The sequence below is a fragment of the Eleutherodactylus coqui genome, chromosome 8 (assembly GCF_035609145.1).
Source record: "Eleutherodactylus coqui strain aEleCoq1 chromosome 8, aEleCoq1.hap1, whole genome shotgun sequence".
Classification (NCBI taxonomy): Eukaryota; Metazoa; Chordata; class Amphibia; order Anura; family Eleutherodactylidae; genus Eleutherodactylus; species Eleutherodactylus coqui.
The window spans coordinates 23,201,667-23,218,433 of record NC_089844.1 but is presented as its reverse complement, the minus strand read 5'-3'; the positions used below and the strand labels follow the sequence as shown (position 1 = coordinate 23,218,433).

General features: G+C 53.2%; 1 protein-coding gene across 2 annotated transcripts in view; it reads right to left on the bottom strand.

Annotated features, from left to right (window-relative positions):
- The window catches only part of ITGB5 (integrin subunit beta 5), a 31,539-nt gene extending 20,347 nt beyond the window's left edge, over window positions 1-11,192 (bottom strand). Inside the window, exons 1-5 of one of the 2 annotated variants that reach the window (XM_066575300.1) lie at window positions 11,043-11,192; window positions 9,167-9,258; window positions 4,799-5,006; window positions 3,481-3,730; window positions 403-571 (exon numbers count right to left, since the gene is read on the bottom strand). In XM_066575300.1, coding sequence (XP_066431397.1) covers window positions 403-571; window positions 3,481-3,730; window positions 4,799-5,006; window positions 9,167-9,258; window positions 11,043-11,094 — 771 coding nt within the window. In that variant the 5' untranslated portion in view covers window positions 11,095-11,192. Of the gene's footprint in view, window positions 1-402; window positions 572-3,480; window positions 3,731-4,798; window positions 5,007-8,685; window positions 8,707-9,166; window positions 9,259-11,042 lie in introns of those variants that run through there. The other variant, XM_066575301.1, reaches the window with a different exon arrangement.
- Between the last annotated feature and the right edge of the window lie 5,575 nt (window positions 11,193-16,767).

The following is a 16,767-nucleotide window of genomic DNA, read 5'->3' as shown; positions in this document are numbered from 1 at the left end:
CATCCTGTACTGATCCCGAGTTATATCCTGTATTATACTCCAGAGCTGCACTCGCTATTCTGCAGGTAAAGTCACTGTGTACATACATTACTTATCCTGTACTGATCCTGAGTTACATCCTGTATTATACTCCAGAGCTGCACTCGCTATTCTGCTGGTGGAGTCACTGTGTATATACATTACTTATCCTGTACTGATGCAGAGTTACATCCTGTATTATCCTCCAGAGCTGCACTCACTATTCTGCTGGTGGAGTCACTGTGTACATACATTACTTATCCTGTACTGATCCTGAGTAACATTCTGTATTATACTCCAGAGCTGCACTCACTATTCTGCTGGTGGAATTACTGTATTAAACCCCAAGACTCTCCCATGATGTGTAATACTCGATGCTCTTACCTTACAGACTGCGGCTTGTAGGATGGCATCAAACGCACCCTCTGGGGCGTCCCGGTTCCGTGACACCTGCTGGTTCTGTACCTCAGCATTGAAGTTGCTGACTTTATCCGTAAGGGAAAGAACATGGCGGAAGCCAAAGGACGGGATGCAGTTTGGGAACGGCTTATATCTGAGAAGAGAAATAATGTCTGGATCAATCAACGACACTCCTCCCCCTCAACCACAGAATCAGAAGTTTCTCACTTTTAGAACAATTCCCTCAAAATTTAAAGGGGCTTTCTGGGATATTTAAAAAAAAAAAAAAAAGTTAAGGGGGGCTTAAAATAAAAAACACTCACATACAGGGGCGCCCCGTCAATGAGGCGAGTTGAGCACTCTGCCTCAGACAGCGCCCCTTCCCAAATGCAGGAGGTGACAACTGCCCCGCCTGCATTCAGGTCATTGCTGGCAATCTGCCCAAAGTTAGGCTGCATTTACATGGCTGATAGCAAATCGATCCAGAGATCACGGGGGCGCCACTTGCATCGCACACAACACAGACACATCCCTGTTCTCTGTGATGTACGGGAGGCCACACGTGAGTACCATTCTTCTACGAGGCCGGCGCGAAAAATAGGACACGCTGCGATCTCTGCCTCACAGGAATCGCTACGAGAGAAAAGTCGCCCTTATAAATGAACTCATCAAACGATGGGATCTATTTTCGTGCATCTTGCAATTTACAAAACTCGCCCGAAAAAACAACCGTGTAAATACAGTCTTAGTTGTATACAGATCGTTAAGATGCGGATACAATGAACAGAGGCAGCATCAGTGGCGGAAGAAGCCTGGCAGCGGGCAGAAGGCGCCATGGGACCGTGGGGGGAGGTCAGTGACTATTATTTCACTATGGGGGACAATAGAGCTGCTATTACAGGGTCCCCGTGTGACTATTTATTGCTAAAGGGGACAGTGCCACTCATTGTTCATTACAGGGAGACAGTGCGGATTGTCATTCGTTACCCAGGGGGCGCTGCGAGTTGCACTGTTATACAGTATTTAGGGGAATCCATGTGCGGCACTACTAAAAGTTTATCTTAATATAGGGATTACAGGTATGAAAAATCAAACAGGTATCTTTGTGGCAACCTCGGAAGAGAAGTAGTCGTGTCGGTCTGGACGGGATGGAAAAGAAAACAACAATGCTTATTAGAGATGACGTTATGTGCAAGTCATAATGTCATTGTTTATCCTGCCACTGAGTCCTGTAGTCCCTGTATGGTCCTTCGAGTGATGATGGGTAGTAGCATTCTTGTTTGTGAGCCGACAACTCTCTACAATTGTTCGGGTCTTATTAGGATGTACAAAATTAAATAGCAGGGCTGACTGGACTTCACAGTTTATCCCTTTATTGATCTTGCTTCTTGGGCTGTACTTATGATACAATGTTGGTTCTGGGGCTGTACTTATGATACAATGTTGGTTCTGGGGCTGTACTTATGATACAATGTTGGTTCTGAGGCTGTACTTATGATACAATGTTGGTTCTGGGGCTGTACTTATGATACAATGTTGGTTCTGGGGCTGTACTTATGATACAATGTTGGTTCTGGGGCTGTACTTATGATACAATGTTGGTTCTGGGGCTGTACTTATGATACAATGTTGGTTCTGGGGCTGTACTTATGATACAATGTTGGTTCTGGGGCTGTACTTATGATACAATGTTGGTTCTGGGGCTGTACTTATGATACAATGTTGGTTCTGGGGCTGTACTTATGATACAATGTTGGTTCTGGGGCTGTACTTATGATACAATGTTGGTTCTGGGGCTGTACTTATGATACAATGTTGGTTCTGGGGCTGTACTTATAAAATGAACTGTTCTGGTGTTAATTGTTAAGATTCAATAGATTTGGATTATTGTGATTTTTATTGCAGGCTGATGCGATTAAAAGTCTTCATTCAGTGCATTTAGCCAAAAGATAAACTGAGAAACCTGCCACCAAGTCCGTGACCACAAACAGATGGCATCACCCAGCATTATACAGACTTTCATAACCCCCTGCTCCTTCACGCTTATTACTATGACTGTGTCAGTCTTTACTGCAATTCTGGATTCCATTCATGAATACTTCAATGCTAGAAGGGTTTGGAGGATGTGAAGTAAAGAGAGTTCGAGATCATCTAAAAAGTGGGGGCAGAGGAAGCAGTGTATTGGGGGTCCGAAGAGGAGATATACAAGAGGGGTCCTGGTGGTTGGAAGAAGCAATGTACTTGGAGGGGGGGGGTCTTTAATGATTCACGCCTTCACTAGAAGCTGCAGTTAGATGGCAACTTTTTTTTTTTTTTTTATCCCAGAAGCATCAGATTTACAGGTGCGATTGTGCAAAATTTCCTTACTGCTGTGTGAGAGGCATATGACCTGCCGCACCTGCAGGGGGGGTCGTCGCGCTCCCATGGACGTGACCCGAGCTTTATTACGTGACAGTTGTTTACCGCCAGCCTGCAGCGCTCTGACCGTCCTCAGACACGGGCGCAGCTGGAGCAGACTGCGGGAACGCTGTGTACATTGTATGTGACGCCGAGGGCGCAGAGCGAGTGACATTTGGCCGACGTCCCACACAGAGGTAGAAAAGAGGACAGTGGAACAATGACCCCCGGAGCGCGGGAGGGAATTCTGGAAACGCGCTGTTCTTTCATGACTAGAGACTGATCCCTGATTGGCCGTTCCCCAACCTACTTGAGTCATGGGGTCTCTGCCAGAACTGGTGAAGAGAAAAACAAGCAAGACACAAAGATGGAGACCCGAAGTGTAAAGCGACCTGTCAGCGCCTGACAGGCTGCATAATGGCCTCGCCTTCCTCCCTGCTTGCTGTCAGTGAATGGAAACATTCACCGTTTCCATCGCATCTTGACATCTTACCTAAGCTACTATAATACAGGGGGCAGATACTTTATAAAGACAACACTTCTCAGGCTCTGTGCAGACACTGAAGCAGCAGGGGATGCTGGGAGCTTTCAGCTGTGGATGTGAAGATCAATGATTGTAGTAGACCATTCTCTCTGGTCACGTGACTGTGGTAAATGTCCACTCACCCAGTGCAGGGGTTGTTCTGATATTTGGGGGCAGTGTAAGAGAACGGGGAGACGTTCTTATCCACGAAGGTGCCAAACCCCAGACGGAAGTTGCTGGTAAGTTTCGCCATCTCCGCAGCCAATCTCGTCCCCAGATTCCGAATGGTATCTAGATCGTCCTTCATAGACAGCGACAAGTCCATCAGGTAGTACAGATCCACCGGGTAGTCCTCCACCTGCCGCACCTGCACCTTAAAAGAGGCCGCTGCTCCTGCAAGAGACGACGACATGTATAGTTCAATTACGACAGAACAGATCTTAGAGACCACCAAAGTGACAGCCCTCCGGTACCGACTCATCACCTTCCTTACAACACGTGTTGTGCCCACCAAAGCCCTGCCACGCTTAACAAGACTTACCTCAATCACATTCTTTCCACTTGCCCAAGTCATCGCCGGGGCCCCCGACGGCGACAGGGCCCCCCCCCCGCCGGGCCCCCCTTCCCCGAAGGCGACAGGGCCCCCCCCCCGAAGGCGACAGGGGCCCCCCCCCCCCCGCCGGGCCCCCCTTCCCCGAAGGCGACAGGCCCCCCCCCCCCCCCCCCGCCGGGCCCCCCCTTCCCCGAAGGCGACAGGGCCCCCCCCCCCCCGCCGGGCCCCCCTTCCCCGAAGGCGACAGGGCCCCCCCCCCCGCCGGGCCCCCCTTCCCCGAAGGCGACAGGGCCCCCCCCCCGCCGGGCCCCCCTTCCCCGAAGGCGACAGGGCCCCCCCCCGCCGGGCCCCCCTTCCCCGAAGGCGACAGGGCCCCCCCCCCCGCCGGGCCCCCCTTCCCCGAAGGCGACAGGGCCCCCCCCCCCGCCGGGCCCCCCTTCCCCGAAGGCGACAGGGCCCCCCCCCCCGCCGGGCCCCCCTTCCCCGAAGGCGACAGGGCCCCCCCCCCGCCGGGCCCCCCTTCCCCGAAGGCGACAGGGCCCCCCCCCCCCGCCGGGCCCCCCTTCCCCGAAGGCGACAGGGCCCCCCCCCCCGCCGGGCCCCCCTTCCCCGAAGGCGACAGGGCCCCCCCCCCGCCGGGCCCCCCCTTCCCCGAAGGCGACAGGGCCCCCCCCCCGCCGGGCCCCCCTTCCCCAAAGGCGACAGGGCCCCCCCCCCGCCGGGCCCCCCTTCCCCGAAGGCGACAGGGCCCGCCGACGGCAATATCTCCTTAGTCTACCTCCCATGCCCAGCCACCCTCCTCCTAAGACTTAATATCCCTGCCCATGCTTAATAGCTCCTCCCCCGCTGCCTACTCTATCCTTTCCCTTCCATTGCTGTACACCCCCACATTGTGTGTGACCACTGACCAGGCCGGAGAGATAGCGAGACACTCTGCGGTGTGACCTGGATGATATCCGACTGCGACGACCCCGACCCTTTGCTGCTGAGGGGAAGGCTCTTGGTCACGGTGACTTTACTCATGGGGCCCTCGATAAAATCCGGAGAGCAGCCTTTATTTATCAGATTGCCCATCAAATCGCAGCGTGACGTCACCGTGTGCGACACCCCGAAGATCTGCAGGGAGAGAAGAGAAAACTGGAGTGAGACAACAATAACTTCATCCAATCCCGCGGAGGCCATAACAAGTCACCCCGACAAGGAGGTTATCGGTATATAAAGGGCCAAGACAGATCGCTCTCCAATATGGCCGCCACACAGGGGTCATTACCTGGTTCCCCCAGAGACAACCAACAGCTTACTAAAGGGGCATCCAGAATCAGGAGCCATGTTCTGTCTTCCAGAATTGGCACCCCCTACTGGCCACATGCCCAGTACTCATATGAATGGGGCTGAGCTGCAATACCAGACACGGCCATGGACAGGAGGGGCACTGCTGCTTATTTTTCCTTCTCACAGTGGAAACGAATTACTCTGTATAGGTATATATTCTGACATAAGGAGACTCCGAGCTTCAGGCGCTGCAAGACGGAGGCCATGATTTGGCCAAAATGCACGGTCTGCATATAGAGAATATTCCATATGGAGGAAGAAAAGGGGGCGGGGCTCCGACAGACGGATATTAGGCATCACAGCGGCGTTGTACCAGAGTATCGCCATGTGCAGCACGTTCTCAGCCAAACACCCGCCATCAAGGAAACAGACGAGCGGCCGGTGAGCACCACGCGCTGGACACGCCAACCGGCTGAGCGTAACGCAACCCCCAGGTATAGAAAAGGTGAATGTTAATGAGAGAGTACCTAGCCAATCAGACACAGCGAGCCGACCGACCAATAACGGAAGCAGCGGCACGTTCAATGTGGAAGGAGCGCCGGCAGACGGATTACCGTAGAGCACATATCAGAGGGATCCTTGTCTGGTGGGGGGGATTAGGGGGTCTTTCAAACATAGCGGAGTCTCATGTACGAACATCAAAATGGCTGCCACATACGATAATACTCAATGTACGGCTTTAGGGGGAAGGGGAGATGCCTGCAGAAATTTGACAACAAGCTGCTAACGAGTTGGGTCATCACCGGGTCGTTCACAGATTACTGTGACTCCTCACCCGCTGTTCACAACACCCCCCACCCAGTTATGTGACACAGCCGCATCGCCTGCAACGCAATTTACAGAAGCAGCATTACACGTCACTAAAAAGTTAGCGCAGCCCCCCTCAGCTGCCTTGCAGACCCCTGAGCGACCTACCGCCCCCCTCCACTGCCCTGCAGACTCGACCGACCTACTGCCCCCCCTCCACCAACCTGCAGACCCCTGACCTGCCGCCCCCCTCCAGTGTCCTGCAGACCCCTGACCTGGCGCCCCCCCCCCCCCACTATTCTGCAGACCGCTGACCTGCCGCCCCCCCCCCCCCCCTCCACTATTCTGCAGACCGCTGACCTGCCGCCCCCCCCCCCCTCCACTATCCCGCAGACCCCGGACCTCCCCCCCCCCCTCCACTATCCCGCAGACCCCGGACCTCCCGCCCCCCCGCCACTATCCCGCAGACCCCTGACCTCCCGCCCCCCCGCCACTATCCCGCAGACCCCTGACCTCCCGCCCCCCCGCCACTATCCCGCAGACCCCTGACCTCCTGCCCCCCCCCCGCCACTATCCCGCAGACCCCTGACCTCCCGCCCCCCCGCCACTATCCCGCAGACCCCTGACCTCCCGCCCCCCCGCCACTATCCAGCAGACCCCTGACCTCCCGCCCCCCCGCCACTATCCAGCAGACCCCTGACCTCCTGCCCCCCCCCGCCACTATCCCGCAGACCCCTGACCTCCCGCCCCCCCGCCACTATCCCGCAGACCCCTGACCTCCCGCCCCCCCGCCACTATCCAGCAGACCCCTGACCTCCCGCCCCCCCGCCACTATCCAGCAGACCCCTGACCTCCCGCCCCCCCGCCACTATCCAGCAGACCCCTGACCTCCTGCCCCCCCCCGCCACTATCCCGCAGACCCCTGACCTCCCGCCCCCCCCCCCCCCCCGCCACTATCCCGCAGACCCCTGACCTCCCGCCCCCGCCACTATCCCGCAGACCCCTGACCTCCCGCCCCCCCCCCCCCCCGCCACTATCCCGCAGACCCCTGACCTCCCGCCCCCCCCCCCCGCCACTATCCCGCAGACCCCTGACCTCCCGCCCCCCCCCCCCGCCACTATCCCGCAGACCCCTGACCCCCCGCCCCCCCCCCCCCACTATCCTGCAGACCCGTGACCTCCCGCCCCCCTCCACTATCCTGCAGACCCCTGACCTCCTGCCCCCCCCCCCCGCCACTATCCTGCAGACCCCTCACCTCCCGCCCCCCTCCACTATCCTGCAGACCCCTCACCTCCCGCCCCCCCCCACTATCCTGCAGACCCCTGACCTCCCGCCCCCCTCCATTATCCTGCAGACCCCTGACCTCCCGCCCCCCTCCATTATCCTGCAGACCCCTGACCTCCTGCCCCCCCCCCCCCCCGCCACTATCCTGCAGACCCCTGACCTACCCCCCCACCTCCACTGTCGTGTAGATACTTTGTATATAACTGTATTCAGCATGTTGTGTCTGTCCTAGATGTAACAGTCCTAGATGGGACGGCACTGCTGATCCCTCCTCAGTCCCACGTAGCACCGGCCGCAGTCCAGGACGCTGTCACCCTTCAGGCAGAGGCAGGCAGCAAAAATAACCCCGATCCATATAATCCATAATATAATCCACATAGTGGGGGAGGGGGGGGCAGCGCGGTGACATCTGCGCAATCAACCAGACTTGTCACATACAAAGATGACCACATTACATTAAAAAAAACGGGATGAGACAGCAGCTGATCCGGGGCGGTGATGTCACCCACGGGCGCAGATCTGACACTGGCGGTAACCATGTTAGGGTGGAGCCAGCACCATCTGTGGGGCGGTGCTCCTTCATATCAGGCAACGCTCGTGGTTGTATATTACCCCAGCTGGGGCGGCCGCGAAACTCGCAGCACCTGATCTACGACACGGCTACAGGGAATATGTACGATTCTGCATTTGTCGCGGCAGCTGTTGCAAACACTGAGAAGGACGGGGGATGGGCTGTGGAGAAATAATGCTTCTAGTCACTGACAGCAAGCAGCCGTATTGAAAAGTAAATTCAAAAATAGAAAAAGGCTGCTTGTGTGAGACAATCCTGCCCTCTAATGATTTAGTGCCTGTATGTCAGAGCCGAACTGCAGGACGCGTTTCGGCCCGAAGTGGACCTCGGTCACCTAACTGTTGCCATAGACGTCACTGCCTTAAAACCAAGTGCAATTAAAAACATAGAAAGACGGCCGACATTTAACTCTCACTGCGCCGATCAGAAACAAAGGCAGAATGACAGAAAAATGATAAATCAGGATAAAAAGCTTAGATATTGGTTGAATCTATGATTTCACGTAATCGAAAAACTAGCATAATAAAATATCCAAATAACGGAAAAATAATAAGTATTGAGAAGTAGAAGCAGATTGTTCCACAGCCGAGTGACCCCCAAGGAGCGGCCCGAGGGGATGAGAGGCGACGGAGCTGGAGGTGTCCTTAGGACCGAGGAATGGTGAGGGGCAGCGTGCCGAACCTCCAGGGGGCAGCAGACACACTGAGGCATTCAGGGAATATTTTGAGTATTTATCTACCCTCTGGGGGCATCTGATACACCACAGGTGGTGGAAACGGTAGGAGCGTGAGTAATTGTAACCTACCTCCTAGGGGTATAGCGGGTAATGATGGGGTAGCAGTAGTATGGCGGGTAACCTACCTCCTGGGAGCACCAGGCACATTGCGGCTAATGATAGCGCAGCAGATGATGGGGGAGCAGTAGTATGGGGGGGGGGGGGGGGTAACCTACCTCCTGGGAGCACCAGGCACATTGCGGCTAATGATGGCGGAGCAGTAGTATGGGGGGGGGGGGGTAACCTACCTCCTGGGGTAGCAGGTATAGTGAGAGTAATGCTAGCGCAGCAGATGAGGGAGCAGTAGTATGGCGGGTAACCTACCTCCTGGGAGCACCAGGCACATTGCGGCTAATGATAGCGTAGCAGATGATGGGGGAGCAGTAGTATGGGGGGGGGGGGACCTACCTCCTGGGGTAGCAGGTATAGTGAGAGTAATGCTAGCGCAGCAGATGAGGGAGCAGTAGTATGGCAGGTAACCTACCTCCTGGGAGCACCAGGCACATTGCAGGTAATGATAGCGCAGCAGATGATGGGGTAGTAGTAGTAGTATGGGGGGTAACCTACCTCCTGGGAGCACCAGGCACATTGCGGGTGGAGAAGCAGACAGTCCTGACAGGAGGCGACGCTGACGCTGCGGCTGCTGCACACAGTTGCATCTGGGGAGAAACTGAGATGTGAGAAAGAGACAAATACAGGACTGGGGGCGGACATTCTAACAACCCAGGTATAATAGTCAGGAGAGGAGCTTGTAATATACGGAGTGTAATACAGTACTTAAGTGGCGCAATATAAAGAACGCAGGAAACATCCACCTGGTGATTATAACTATGACACAGCGCTATATTACAGTGCCCGCCGGCGGACATTATATAACACAGCGCGATATTACACTGCCCACCGGCGGACATTCTATAACACAGCGCGATATTACACTGCCCACCGGCGGAGATTCTATAACACAGCGCTATATTACAGTGCCCGCCGGCGGAGATTCTATAACACAGCGCTATATTACAGTGCCCGCCGGCGGAGATTCTATAACACAGCGCTATATTACAGTGCCCGCCGGCGGACATTCTATAACACAGCGCTATATTACACTGCCCGCCGGCGGACATTCTATAACACAGCGCTATATTACACTGCCCGCCGGCGGACATTCTATAACACAGCGCGATATTACACTGCCCGCCGGCGGACATTCTATAACACAGCGCGATATTACACTGCCCGCCGGCGGAGATTCTATAACACAGCGCGATATTACACTGCCCGCCGGCGGAGATTCTATAACACAGCGCGATATTACACTGCCCGCCGGCGGACATTCTATAACACAGCGCGATATTACACTGCCCGCCGGCGGACATTCTATAACACAGCGCGATATTACACTGCCCGCCGGCGGACATTCTATAAACACAGCGCGATATTACACTGCCCGCCGGCGGACATTCTATAACACAGCGCGATATTACACTGGCCGCCGGCGGACATTCTATAACACAGCGCGATATTACACTGGCCGCCGGCGGACATTCTATAACACAGCGCCATATTACACTGGCCGCCGGCGGACATTCTATAACACAGCGCCATATTACACTGGCCGCCGGCGGACATTCTATAACACAGCGCTATATTACACTGCCCACCTCTGGACATTCTATAATACAGCGCTATATTACACTGCCCGCCTCCGGACATTCTATAACACAGCGCTATATTACACTGCCCGCCTCCGGACATTCTATAATACAGTGCTATATTACACTGCCCGCCGGCGGACATTCTATAACACAGCGCTATATTACACTGGCCGCCGGCGGACATTCTATAACACAGCGCTATATTACACTGCCCACCTCTGGACATTCTATAGTACAGCGCTATATTACACTGCCCGCCGACGGACATTCTATAACACAGCACTATATTACACTGCCCGCCGACGGACATTCTATAACAGCGCTATATTACACTGCCCGCCTCTGGACATTCTATAATACAGCGCTATATTGCACTGCCCGCCGCCTAATGTTATAGACATATAATACAGCTCTACATAACCTACCACCACCGCAGATTATGTAGTTATATATTGCACACCCCACGACAGGAGATTATAGCTATATAATGCAGATCTATATTAGCCCTGTACTACCGGAAATTATATAATACATGATATATTACATGCAGTCCAAGATCATCGCTATAAAATGTGACACTTTATTACATCCCACTGCCAGACATCAAATAATATGGCACTATATCACACCCCACTGTGCTTTATTACACTTCACCAGAGATTCTAGCTATATAATACTCTGTGATATTACACCCCGCCGCTGGAGCTGGTAGCAGTATACAGCAGAATGACCCCCGGCTGTATAGACATTACACTAGAGCTCCTCCCCCTCCCGGGCGCTCAGTCTCTCACCCGCGGGTGTATGTGGGGCGCAGCACAGCAGCAGGGCGCCGAGGAGCAGCATCCTCCCGGGATCACAGGCCGCCGAGCTCCCGGGAGCAGGACATAACACCGGAGCCTCAGCCGCCCGGACCCCCAGACTGAGAGCCAGACCGCCCACCACCCAGGCCACGCCCGGCCCGGACCGCACCACGCCCACTACCTAGCAGACACGCCCTCTTAACTTCTTCGGCTACGGATCAGCCCGCTGTCCACTGAAAACTTGCTGAGCACGTAACTACCGGCATAGAGCGCCACCTGCTGGACGGACCGTGGCATGATGGCTCCTGACAGATCGCCTGTAGAAAGGTGGAGATTCACTGCTGGGGGTCCTGAGTTCTACTTGTGACGGATTCCTGGTGGGGGTGTAATCATGGGGCTGATGGGGATTACAGACCACACTGGACTACTACACCTATCATGGCAGGAGCCCCCTGACATCGGGCTTCATTCACATCAGCGCTTAGGACTCCATGTTCCTGCTTCCTTATGAGTGTATTAAAGCAGAATCCACTCGCTAAAAGGCGCCAAATATACCTGATTGGCTATAATGAGGTCCTTTCAGGTCCCGTACAGCATTCTACAGGACATGATAGCGCAGCGTGCCGCGCCGTCTCCTCCTGTGGCTTCACTGCGTTCACATATATAACAAATTGATGCGGATTTCAGGGCAGCAGACTTCATTCCTTCAATTGAAAGGGTGAAATCTGCTGCGGATCTGGATGGTGTGGGTCCGCGCCAAATCTGCCACACAAGAACACAGCCAAAATCAGGCTCCAAACAGAACCTCTCACGCTAATGTGAATAAGCCCTTAGTCCTTCTTAGCCTCGTCTTCTCCATCCGGCGCAGACCGCCATGACACTTCTCTGCATCTCTCCTAGATGGAGGGACACATTGTCAACACAACAAATTTAGTTTTAAGCCACAACTCTTGTAACCACATTGCGCCAGGCATCAACCAGCACGAAAGGGAAAGAAACAAAATGTGCACTATTACCTACACCCGGCCCGGGCGGACGCCTTCTCTGTGTGATTGTAACGCTGATAGAAGTGATTACAATATCAGAGCAGGAGGACCATTTATTGTGGAGAACCGACCCCTTGTAGGGAGGCTCTAGTACCCTGTTGGGCCACCTCTAGCTTGGATACAAGATGTGATACGGGCGGGCATGGAGGATCTAGTACACTGTTGTACCGCCTCTAGCTTTTATACAAGATGTGATACGGGGGGCATGGAGGCTCTAGTACCCTGATGTACCGCCTCTAGCTTGGATTCAAGATGTGATACAGGCGGGCATGGAGGCTCTAGTACCCTGTTGTACCGCCTCTAGCTTAGATACAAGCTGTGATACGGGCAGGCATGGAGGCTCTAGTACCCTGTTGTACCGCCTCTAGCTTGGATACAAGATGTTATACAGGCGGGCATAGAGGCTCTAGTACCCTGCTGTACCACCTCTAGCTTGGATACCAGATGTGATACAGGGGGCATGGAGGCTCTAGTACCCTGATGTATCGCCTCTAGCTTGGATACAAGATGTTATACAGGCGGGCATAGAGGCTCTAGTACCCTGCTGTACCACCTCTAGCTTGGATACCAGATGTGATACAGGGGGCATGGAGGCTCTAGTACCCTGTTGTACCGCCTCTAGCTTGCATACAAGATATGATACAGGGGGCATGAAGGCTCTAGGACCCTGTTGTACTGCCTCTAGCTTGGATACAAGATGTGATACGGGCTGGCATGAAGGCTCTAGCACCCTGCTGTACCACCTATAGCTTGGATATAAGATGTGATACGCGAGGGCATGGAGGCTCTAGTACCCCGTTGTACTGCCTCTAGCTTGGATACAAGATGTGATACGCGCGGGCATGGAGGCTCTAGTACCCTGTTGTACCACCTCTAGCTTGGATACAAGATGTGATATGGGCGGGCATGTTGGCATACATGTTCTGTATGGTATCCTGCGGCAAATGTCTCCATGTCTGTGGTAACTGAGCCTCTAGATCATGTAAACTCGTAGGCTGTCGCAGTTGGTATCCTAGATGGTCCCCTACATGGTCTATTGGTGATAAATATGGTGACCGGGCAGCCACGGAAGTGTGACAGTGTTGTGGGGGCTCCTGTGACCCCCTTGTGTGCGGCCGAGCATTATCCTGCTGGAAGCCGCCATGAGAGGAACACATGTGGCTGCAGGATGTCCTGAACATATCGCTGAGCTGTCATTGTCCCTCGTACCACTACTAGGGGGGCCGATTGTTGTATGTGATGGCCCCCCCCCCAGACCATCACACCAGCAGGGGGCAGTGTGCCGCTCCACAGCAAAGGCAGGATTGAGGCGCTCACCCCGAGGTCTCCAGACACGAGAATGGCCATCATCAGCGCCCAAACTAAACCTGGATTCATCGCTGAAGACAACCCGGTTCCCGTCTGTAGCGTCCAATTTCATCAGTCACAACAGCATTGCAAATGGAGGTGGGGGGAAGGGCGGGGGGTCAGAGGCTGTACATGTAATGGGGGCCGTAAGACCAAATGTCCTTCAGGCAAGAGCCTGGAAATGGTTCCGACAGACACAGGGGTGTAACGATGGCGCCCCCTGTCTCTGGATGTCGTACAACCAGTAGTTGGAACTGCTCATGCTTGTCGGACAATCAGACTCTCCTCTCTACTGGTGGACTGTCGGGGGTCCTGAGCCCGGTCACCTTCTGTGCCCTCACACATCCACTGGTCCCAACACCCCCTAACAGTCTGGTCAGACGCTCCTCCCTACTGGTGGTCTGTAGGGGGCGTCCTGAGCCCGGTCACCTTGTGTGCCCTCACACATCCACTGGTCCCAACACCCCCTAACAGTCTGGTCAGACGCTCCTCTCTACTGGTGGTCTGTAGGGGGCGTCCTGAGCCTGGTCACCTTGTGTGCCCTCACACATCCACTGGTCCCAACACCCCCCAACAGTCTGGTCAGACACTCTACTCTACTGGTGGTCTGTCGGGGGTCCTGAGCCCGATCACCTTGTATGCCCCCATCCACTGGTCCCAACACCTCCTAACCGTCTGGTCAAAACGGCCGGTGGGGGACAATTCATGGGTACGACCATCCAGCTTCTCACATCCCAATAATGCGCCCCTCTCAGACTCTGGTAACGGGGTGAAATCTCTTCTCTGCGTCGTAGAGGCGTCTAGTGGTCAACAAGCTCTACAAGCGGAAGAAGAGGTCACTACACACAAGGGGCCTCCGAGAGCCTCTTATAGGCCAAAGGGGGGAACCAGTTTTAGGGCCTCCGGTGACAAGACCATCCATCTAATCACCACAACTCTCATCATCTACATATCTGTCTGAGATGGAACTACAGGACGGGTTTACAGAAAAACGACAAATTCTTCTGGGGGCAGAATGGTGGTATGAAAGTTCAGCTCACCCCACCCCCTACCCCCAGATACAGCTTATCTCTAAATAATGCAGTCACCAGATAATAGTCAGTGCTTCACAGTGATAGTGATCACAGTGCAGTTACCTCCAGTGATCACAGGTGACTTTTTACCCCATTGGAGTAATCTTTTTTACCTTTTTTTTCTTGATCTGGGCAAAGACTGCCATGAGAACTTCTTCAAGTTATGACTTGTCTCTTGATACTTTGCCCATTCTACCCCTATCTTCAATGTTCCTCATGGTGCGCCCTTATAGTACTGGTGCCTCACTTTGTGCTCCATACAGTAATAATGCCTCCTATGTGCCCCATAAATTATAGTATTCCTTCTGCTCCTCCGACATGCTGAGAATCTGTACCTTGCTACATCCTTCCAGCCTCTCTAACAGCAATGCACGTACACAGACAAAACATCTACATTTCGGAGTATTGTATGAGAGCCAGTAAACAGGAAGGAGTCAGGTGTGCTACACATACATGTGTGTTCAGATGTTGGCGTGTATAGGTGTGTATTCTGGACATGCCTGAGTTATGCGAGCGGAGGTGGCCTAGCAACTGTTAATGTGGGCTGGGGGGGGGGGGGGCAAAACGTCAATGTGGAAATGCTGCAGAACGTCCACTACTGGAGTTGCAGTGGAAATTCTTGCAATACAAGGGTTAAAATTCTCAGCATTTCCGCAAGTAAATGTGTCGCAAAATGTGCACCATTTAGTGCGTACTTACTGCGTAATCGCTCCGGGATTTCTTTTGCAGAATGCCCACAATGATTACACTTTGTGAAGCCATCTTTAGAGATTTCATAGTAAAGGAGATGAATACATATAGGAATAAGTAAGCCAGAAATAATACTGTTAGGAACAGGAGTAAGTCAATGTGGCTCAATGAAGACGTAAAGGGGGGCAATGAACAACAAAAATAAAGCATCTAAAACTACTAAAATACTGAAGAAGCACTAAAAAACTGTACAGAAAAAATAAATTATGTAAAAAGTAAATAAAAGCAGCAAAGATGAAGACAGAGAGTAAAGACTAGTGATGAGCGAGCATACTCGCTAAGGGCAATTGCTCGAGCGAGCATTGCACTTAGCAAGTACCTGACCGCTCGAGAGACAAGGTTCGGGTGCCGGCGGCGGGCGGGGAGAGGCGGGGGAGAGCGGGGAGGAACGGAGGGGAGATCTCGCTCTCCCCCCCTGCTGACTGCTGCTACTCATCGCTCCCCCACACCGGCACCCGAACCTTGTCTCTCGAGCGGGCAGGTACTCACTAAGGGCAATGCTTGCTCGAGCAATTGCCCTTATGGAGTAAGCTCGCTCATCACTAGTAAAGACCCATTTAGACACAACGATTATCACTCAAAATTTGCTCAAAAGATGGCTTTTGAGCAATAACTGTTGCATCTAAATGTGCGGCCATCATGCACTATTCGTTAATAGGTGATTTCTAGCCAGCTAGAAATCACCGATGACTGTTATCAGCGCCGCACAGCCAGCGCTGATAGTATTCTTTCAGCTGATATCCAGCTGGCAGGTCTCAGTGGGACACCAGCTGACAGCTCCAAGAACAATGCAGCTGTTTGCATATACAAAACAGCTGCTTTGTTCTCTGAGCTATGACGACTAGTAGGTAATTAGCTACTTAGAGTTGTGCCAAGATGATCGCTCAAAACTGTCATTTAAACTGTCATTTGAGCGATTATCTTTCAGTGTAAGTGGGCCTTTAAACTAACCCTTAACTGTTCTTCAACTATATAAATAGCAAAAAGATTAAGACGGAAAGTGTCGGCCCTTTAAAAAGTAATGCAGGAAAAATAGTGGAGGGTGATGAGGAGAAAGCAAATGTGTAAAATAGTTTTTTTGCCAGTGGATTCACTCAGGAAAATGAAATGACAGGTTAAATGCAGAGTTAGAAATTGAACTCTCCATTAAATGTCAGCAATCTAACACAGAAAAAAGCGCAGAGCCGACATAAAAGGATTAAAATATACAATTTTCCAGGCCTCAATGGCGTACACCCCGGGTTTTTAAGGAATTAAGTAATGTGATAGTTAGACTGTTGTTTCTTATATTTAAAGGGGTTTTCCAGGGAGAATACTATTGATGACTTATCCACGGGACAGGTCATCAATAGTTGATCGGCTGGGGTCCGTCACTTGGGACCCCAACCGGTCAGCTGAGTGGGTGCATGCTGTCAGCGTCACAAATACACAGAGGTTGGAGCTGAAGCAGTAAAGACTCTGCGCCGACCTCTGTGTGGTGGCCCAGCGCTTGTAACTGCA